This window comes from Lemur catta, chromosome X (assembly GCF_020740605.2).
Source record: "Lemur catta isolate mLemCat1 chromosome X, mLemCat1.pri, whole genome shotgun sequence".
In the NCBI taxonomy this organism is placed as follows: Eukaryota; Metazoa; Chordata; class Mammalia; order Primates; family Lemuridae; genus Lemur; species Lemur catta.
The window spans coordinates 48,439,142-48,447,884 of NC_059155.1; the positions used below are offsets into that span (position 1 = coordinate 48,439,142).

General features: G+C 40.6%; 1 protein-coding gene across 1 annotated transcript; it reads right to left on the reverse strand.

Annotated features, from left to right (window-relative positions):
• Positions 1-1,288: 1,288 nt before the first annotated feature.
• Positions 1,289-2,194, reverse strand: OTUD6A (OTU deubiquitinase 6A). The gene has a single exon (XM_045537868.1). The coding sequence runs from the start codon at positions 2,192-2,194 to the stop codon at positions 1,289-1,291; it is 906 nt and encodes a 301-aa protein (XP_045393824.1).
• Between the last annotated feature and the right edge of the window lie 6,549 nt (positions 2,195-8,743).

Consider the following 8,743-nt stretch of genomic DNA (forward strand, 5'->3'; position numbering starts at 1 on the left):
TGCAAATCATTTCACTTTTACTATTCTTTTGGGAAATTCAAGATATTACAAGTCTCAAACATCAGCAAAGGTATATTGTTCACTTTTTTCGCCTCATGTCAATTGTTGATATAACAAAACAGATAAAATACTTTAACACTTTTGAAAAATCTTTTCTAATACTTTTCTATCTCTAAGAATTAAGCAAAGTTACCAAGTTGAGATATTTCACATATTATACCAGTGGATATAACAAGGTGAATCAACTACTTGAATAAAGTCATAGCCTTTTACATCTACAAGAAAAAAGGAAACTTACTAGATTCAGATCTTTACCCCTTACAGTAAGTTAAACTATCAGTGTGTCTTTGCTTCATACCAGTTGTAGAGATAATGACATGGATCAACTACTTGAATAAAGTCATATCCCTTGCTACTTTTAATAAAGGAAATTAAGCTCATATTTTTCACATTTTAGAGTAAACCTTACCTAGCCTATAAGTTTATCTAAATTTGTTTTCTATATTTAACACTTACATTTACCTTCCAAACTTAAACGCTATTATTTAGAATTTAGCAAACATCTGAGCAACTAAAATTAATTTGAAACCACACAGATTTTGATGACAAAACAAAACAAAATACTAGCAGAGCTCTTGTTCAAACTTGAGACATCTCCGAGTAGCGCAGGTTAAGTAAAAAGTAAACCATGATAAATTTTTTTTTCAAAAAACTCAGCAAAAGGCATTCACAAAGCATTTCGATCATATAAACTCCAACTTTATCTAAGTAATCCGATATACTCATGAGGCAAATCTGAAGACGCTGAGCTATTCTACTGAACTTATTTTTCCCAATTTAAGAATACAACAAGCCAAACGTTTCCATTTATAACCTAAAGTTATTTGTAACGTGACCAATTCTCAGTCGCGAGGGAGGTAAAGACCCTTAGGGGCAAGAAGAGGTTAGGTTTTATCAAACTTATGCCTCTCATATAAAACAATGCAGATATTTTCCTTGAAATTAGCCCCATCCCCCAACTCGCGAAGAAACAACAAAGGAATGAGGAGGATAGAATGGCTAAAGTAGGAAACAGCCAGGCGGGGATGGGGAGAGGCCGGTGAATTTTGAGTGAAATGAAGAAAGATAAACCAAAAAAACAGGAAAAAAATTGAGCCTACTGAGGAAGACGCGGTAGTGGCTTCAGCTCCAGCAGCGATGGCTACGGCAAACGGCAAACGGCAAACGGCAAACGGCAAACGGCAAAGGAGACGGATGGCTATGGCAACGCTCCAAGGCGTGATCCGGCCTAGAAAAGGCGCGGAGCTGCTCCCCCAACGGCGCCGGCCTCAGCCTCGTCTTCGGCCTCTGCCTTGGCCTCGAGCGGCTTCACGGAGTTGTAGTGCTCCCCAAGGCTGCAGGCGTAGCGCAGGTAGACGAGGGTGAGCGGCTTCTTGTTGTACTCCTCCCCGATAACTATGACAGGTGAATTGGCCTGGATCACCTCGATGGGGGTCTGCAGGACGTGAGACAGGGCCCTCAGCTCGAGCTGGCCTCCCCACGATGCTCTGCACACGATGCTGTCGCAGTAGCTCAGGAAATCATCATGGCCGTAGGCATCACCGGTTTCGGGATTGCAGAAGAAGGGCAGGAAGTCGTCGACGTGCTTCTGCATGTAGTCGGCGGTGCGGAAACGCAGGCTCTGCACGGTCTCAGAGAACCCCAGCTGGTCTTGGATGGCGCGGTACATGCAGTGGCCATCCGCCGGGATATTTTTCATCTCCAGATTCTTGGCCCGCAGGATGATGGTGAGCTTCTCCTCCTCATTGCAGCTGGAGCTGGCCAGGTGCTCCATTTCAGCCTCCACGATCCTCTCCTGGCGTTCTCTCTCGAGGGCCGCCCTTCTTTCTCGCCTTTTCTGTGCCCTCGATATCTCGGGAGGCTGGTTCTCGAGATTCATCTTGGCCAGATCTTCAGTGATAGAATCGAGGTTGCTGCTATCAGGTAAGTTCTCTTGGAACTTCTCCAGCTCTTGCTTGTGTTTCTGCTCCATCTCGGCCTCGAGGCGGGCCACATCTAGGTGCAACTGCTTTCTTTTCTTCTTGTCGTTCCTGGGGACCGAATTCTTCATGGCCTGGATGCGGGCCTGTAGCTCTTTCTTCTCGCGGTATTGGCGTCTTACCACCCGCTGGTACTCACTCTGAGAATCTTCCATAATGTTTATTGGCAAGTGGGAGTTGAAATTTGTGGCAGCTCAAGTACTGACTACAGCTCAGACTCACAGCTGAAGCCTTGCAACAGTTTCCAAGCCGCTATCCTCCCCGCGGCTTTATATTCACCTGAGACGCCGGTTGCCCTCACTCTATTCACAGCCCCCTCTGCCATTGGTCACTGCCTTTTCATGGCTACGCCCCCAAACAAGCCAGGCTCTAGGATTGGCTGTTGGGAGATCCTACGTACAGTCATTAGACCCGTAGCAACTGCCGCTTCCGGTTTTAGCGGGGTTCAAATATTGCTGATAAAATCCCGCCTTTCAACAATGTTTGTGACAATTGGGCTTGCAGAGTTTTTTCTTTGACTCTTACTGCCTACTTCATTTCCAAGTCTGGACACAGCGCAGACACTGGCCGTGCTTGAGAACCAAAGGACAAATACTATACTGTCAGCTGAATGTGCTCTGACCTTTGATTTGGCATTGCTCCTCATGTTCAGGAGGCAGTGTGCCTTTCTCCAGTTTTTCAGTTCCCTTGACTGATGAACCCTTAATCTTTTTGTATCAGAACAAGGACATTTCCTTATGTTCCTGGGAACACAGAGTCCTTTCAATTTACTCTTCAAATTGACCCTGTCCCATCTCAGTGTAAGAATGTAACAACTCCTCTCCTTTGAGTCAACCACTACAACAAAGCAGATGTCTTAGCTTAAGCCAACAGGATGCACCTACACTAAAAACTCCTTCTCCTGGGTTCCCAGATTCCAAATTGGTCTCCTTAGGATGTTCCATAAAGCACGACAGTCAGCGTTCATCAAGCCACTTCTTTCTGGTTATTTTGAATCTCCAAAAGTTGTTTTTTTTTTTTTTTTTTTTTTTTTTTTGAGACAGAGTCTCGCTTTGTTGCCCAGGCTAGAATGAGTGCCGTGGCGTCAGCCTAGCTCACAGCAACCTCAAACTCCTGGGCTTAAGCGATCCTCCTGCCTCAGCCTCCTGAATAGCTGGGACTATAGGCATGCGCCACCATGCCCAGCTAATTTTTCTATTTTTTGTAGAGATGGGGTCTAGCTCTTATTCAGTCTGGTCTCAAATTCCTGGCCTCAAGCAATTCTCCCACCTCAGCCTCCCGGAGTGCTGAGATTACAGGCTTGAGCCACCACTCCAGGTCCAGTGTGACCTCTTAAATAGGCTGCTGGGAGTGTAAATTGATACATTGACTTTGTAAGACATTTTGACCTTATTGTGTAAAGCTGAGCTTTTCATACCACTTTTATTTAAATATCAAATAAAATTTTAGCACATGCATATAAGGAGACATATATAATAATGTTCATAGCATCAATGTTCATAATAGCAAAAAACTACAGACCAAACAATTGACAGGAGAATTAATAAATTGCAGTCTCTTTTTTTTTTTTTTTTTTTTTTTGAGACAGAGTCTCGCTTTGTTGCCCAGGCTAGAATGAGTGCCGTGGCGTCAGCCTCGCTCACAGCAACCTCAAACTCCTGGGCTTAAGCGATCCTACTGCCTCAGCCTCCCGAGTAGCTGGGACTACAGGCATGCGCCACCATGCCTGGCTAATTTTTTCTATATATATTTTTAGTTGTCCAGGTAATTTTTATTTCTATTTTTAGTAGAGATGGGGGGGGTCTCACTCAGGCTGGTCTCGAACTCCTGACCTTGAGCGATCCACCTGCCTCGGCCTCCCAGAGGGCTAGGATTACAGGCATGAGCCACCGAGCCCGGCCTTGAATCTCCAAAAGTTCTGAAGAAAAAAAAAAAAAGCCTTAACACTTTCAAATATGTTCTCATCCTGACCCCTCCCCCTTTCATCTTGAATTCCAAATAGAAAGGCCCTCCAGACGACATCTCCCTTGCTACAAATGAGGAAAGTGGACATTGATTCAAGGTGTGTGTTTCAAAATTTGATTCATTTTATTGCTAAGTAGTATTCCATGATATGGATTTACTGTAGTTTTATAACATTCACCTGTTGAAGAGCATCTGGGTTGTTTCCAGTTTGGGGATATCACACGTAAAGCTTCTGTAAACATTTGTATACAGGTTTCTGTGTGAACATAAGTCATTTCTCTGGGGAAAATGCCCAGGAGTGCAATTGCTGGGTCATTCTAAGTGTATGTTTATTTTTTAAGAATGTATTTTCCAGAGTGGCTGTGCCATTGTACATTCCTGTGAGCAGTATATGAATGATCCAATTTCTCTGCATCCTCACCAGCATTTGGCATTGTCACAATTTTTTTTTTTATTTTAGCTGTTTTGTTAAGTGTGTAGTGACATCTCATTGTGGTTTGTTTTGTTTTGTTTTTTGAGACGGAGTCTCATTTTGTTGCCTGGGCTAGAGTGAGTGCTGTGGCATCAGCCTAGCTCACAGCAACCTCAAATTCCTGGGCTTAAGTGATCCTACTGCCTCAGCCTCCTGAGTAGCTGGGACTACAGGCATGTGCCACCATGCCCGGCTAATTTTTTCTATATATATTTTTAGTTGGCCAGATAATTTCTTTGTATTTTTAGTAGAGAGAGGGTCTGCGCTCTTGCTTAGGCTCGTCTCGAACTCCTGACCTTGAGCGATCCACCCGCCTCGGCCTCCCAGAATGCTAGGATTACAGGCGTGAGCCACCTTGCCCAGCCTTTTTTTTTTTTTGAGACAGCGTCTTAGCTCTGCCCTAGAGTGCCGTGGCGTCAGCCTAGCTCACGGCAACCTCAAACTCCTGTGCTCAAGCAATCCTACTGCCTCAGCCTCCCGAGTAGCTGGGACTACAGGCATGCGCCACCATGCCCGGCTAATTTTTTCTATATATTTTTAGTTGGCCAGATAATTTCTTTGTATTTTTGGTAGAGATGGGGTCTCACTCTTGCTCAGGCTGGTCTCGAACTCCTGAGCTCAAACGGTCCGCCCACCTCAGCCTCCCAGAGTGCTAGGATTACAGGTGTGAGCCACTGCGCCTGGCCTCATTGTGGTTTTAATTTGTATTTCCCTAGTGATGTTCATCTTTTCATGTGCTCATTTGCCATCCATGCCATATCCTCCTTGGTAAAATGTTGATGTCATTTGCCTATTTTCTAATTGGACTGTTTTTTACTGTTAGTTTTGAGAGTTCTTTATATGTTCTAGAAACCAGTTCTTTGTCAGATTTGTAGTTTGCAAATATTTTCTCACAGTCTATAGCATATCTTTTCATCTTCTTAACAAGGTCTTTCTCAGAGCAAAAGTTTTTAATTTTTATGAAGTCAAATTTATCAATTTTTCCTTTATGGATCATATTTTTTGTTGTCAAGTCTAAGAACTCTTTGCCTTAGGCTAGATCCCAAAGATTTTTGTCCTTTTTTTTTTTTTTTACTAAAATGTTTATAGCTTTAGGTTTTAAAGGTAAATCTGTGATCTATTTTGACTTTATTTTTGTGTAAGTTTTGAGACTTAGATTGAGGTTCACTTTTTTGCCTAAGGCTTCCTCCCTTGAATTGTTTTTGCACCTTTGTTAAAAATCAGTTGGGCATATTTGTGTGGGTCTATTTTTGGGTTCCCTATTCTGTTCTATTCATCTATGTGTCTTTCTCTCCACCAACACCATATGGCCTTGATTACTGTAACTATGTCTTGAAATCAGACATAGCTACAGTCTACAGACAACTTTTATGTCTTAAAAATTGTTTTAGCAATTCTAGTTTCTTTGTCTTTTTGTATAAATTTTAGAATACTCTTGTCTGTATCTACAAAAAAAATCTTGCTTGGATTCTCATAGGAATTATGTTAAAGCTATATATCAATTGGGGATAATTTACATCTTTACTATGTGGAGTCTTCCAATCCATGAACACCTGGGTATGTATCTCCATTTATTTAGATCTTCACTGGTTTCTTTCATTAACACTTAATAGTTTTTAGCATATAAATCATGTGCATATTTTGTTACATTTACACTTAAGCATTTCTCTTTTTTGAGTGATTGTAAATGGTATAATATTTTTAATTTTGATGTTCATATGTTCATCGCTAATATTTAGAAATACAATTGACTGTTGTATGTTCATATTGTTCTCTATGACCTTGCTTATTTCACTTATTTCTAGGAAGTTTTTCTTGGTAGATACCTTGGAATGTTCTATGTAGAATATCATGTCATCTGTGAATGGGGACAGGTTTATTTCATCCTTTCTAATTAGTGTGCCTTTTATTTCCTTTCTTGCGTTATTGCACTAGTTAGAACTTCCAGCACTGTGTTGGATAAGAATGGTGAGGGTAGACATCCTTGTTTTGTTTTTGATCTTAGGAAGAAAGCATTTTTTTGTCTTTTGCAATTAAGTTTGATATTATCTATAGGCTTTTTGTAGATGTTCTTTATCAAGTTGAGGATGTTCCCCCCTCTTCCTATATTCTTGAGAGTTTTTGACATGAATGAGTATTGAATTTTGTCAATTTTTCTGCATTGATTAATATGTTAATGTGATTTTTCTTCTACAGCCTATTTTTTTTCTATTTAATCAAAAGACAACTTAAATTTAACTTTGTTTTTTTTTTTTTTTTATTTCAGCTCATCATGGGGGTACATAAGTTCAGGTCATATACATTGTCCCTGTCCCGCCCATCCCCCCGAGTCAGAGTCCCAAGCACGTCCGCTCCCACTCTCCAGACAGTGCGCCTGGCACTCACCATGTATTCATACCTCGATCCCCTCCCCCCCCACCTCCCCGGGTCTGCACCCTCAAGCATGACCATTCCCAAGAGGGTGCGCAACGCACTCGTCATGTAGGCATACACCCATCCCCTCCCCCCACCCCCCCATCCCAGTCTGATATCCAATTGGTATCCTTCCCCGATGTACATTTAGGTGATGATCAGGGAAACCAGTTTTCTGGTGAGTACATGTGATGCTTGTTTTTCCATTCTTTGGATACTTCACTTAGTATAATGGGTTCCAGCTCTCTCCAGGAGAACCAAAGAGATGTCGTATCATCGTTGTTTCTTATAGCTGAGTAGTACTCCATGGTATACATATACCACAGTTTACTAATCCATTCGTGGATTGATGGGCACTTGGGTTGTTTCCACATCTTTGCGATTGTGAATTGTGCTGCTATAAACATTCGGGTACAGGTGTCTTTGTTAAAGAATGACTTTTGTTCTTCTGGGTATATGCCCAATAATGGAATTGCTGGATCAAATGGTAGGTCTACTTGAATCTGTTTAAGGTATCTCCATATTGCTTTCCATAGGGGTTGCACTAGTTTGCATTCCCACCAGCAGTGTATGAGTGTTCCTGTCTCTCCGCATCCACGCCAACATGTGTTGTTTTGGGATTTTTTGATAAAGGCCATTCTCACCGGAGTTAAGTGGTATCTCATTGTGGTTTTGATTTGCATTTCCCTGATGATTAGGGATGTTGAGCATTTTTTGATACGTTTTTTGGCCATTCTTATGTCTTCTTTTGAAAAATTTCTATTCATGTCCTTTGCCCATTTTTTGATAGGATTGTTTGATTTTTTCTTGCTGATTTTCCTGAGTTCTAAATAGATTCTTACTACAGCCTATTGATATGAGAGATTACAGTGATTGCTTGTCAAGTATTGAATCAGTCTTGCATTCCTGCAATAAACCCCATTTGGTCATGGTTTACAATTATTTTTATATGTTGCTGAATTTTATTTGCTAATATTTTCTTAAGGATTTAAAAATCTACATTCATGAGAAATATTGGTCTGTAGTTTTCTTTTTTGGTGCTGTTTTCTTTAGTTTTGGTATCAGGGTAATACTAACTTAACAAGAAGAAGAGGACCCTCCTCTTACATTTTTTGGAAAGAGGTTATATAAAATCAGTATTAATTCTTTAAACATTTGGTAGGATTCTCCAATGAAACCATCTGGGCCAAGAGATTGCTGTTTTTGGAGTTTTAAAACTACAAAATCATTTTCCTTAATAGGGCTAATCAAATTATATATTTCATATTGAGTGAATTTTGGCAGCTTGTGTTTTCTGGTGAATTGGTTCATTTCTTCTGAGTAGTCAAATTTATGTGTGTAGAGTTATTTGTAATATTCTATTATTATTGTTTAATGTTTGGAGGTTCCATAGTGATATTCCCTGGTTTATCCCTGATATTGGTAATTTGTGTCTTCTCTCTTTTGTTCTTTGTCAGTCTTGCTAGAGATTTGTCAATTTTATTGATCTTTCCAAAGAACTAGCATATTGTTTCATTGATTTTCCCTATTGCTTTTCTGTTTTCAATTTCATTAATTTATGCTCTTTATTATATCCTTTCTTCTGCTTGCTTTGGGTTTCGTTTGCTCTTCTTTTTCTAAGTTCTTGTGGCGGGAGCTTAGATAATTGATTTCAGATTTTCCTCTTTTTCTAATGTATGCATTTAGTGCTATATATTTCCTTCTCGGTATTACTTTAGCTGTATCTCACACGTTTTGATATGTTGTATTTTCATTCTCATTCAGTTCAATGTATTTTTTGGTTTGCCTTGAGACTCTCTGGCCCATGGATTATTTAGAAGTGACTTGGCTTCTAAGTGTTTGCAGGTTTTCTTGT

What these genes read in the sequence shown, in the direction of transcription:
- OTUD6A (XM_045537868.1), bottom strand. Translation starts at nt 2,194, where the DNA reads ATGGAAGATTCTCAGAGTGAGTACCAGCGGGTGGTAAGACGCCAATAC.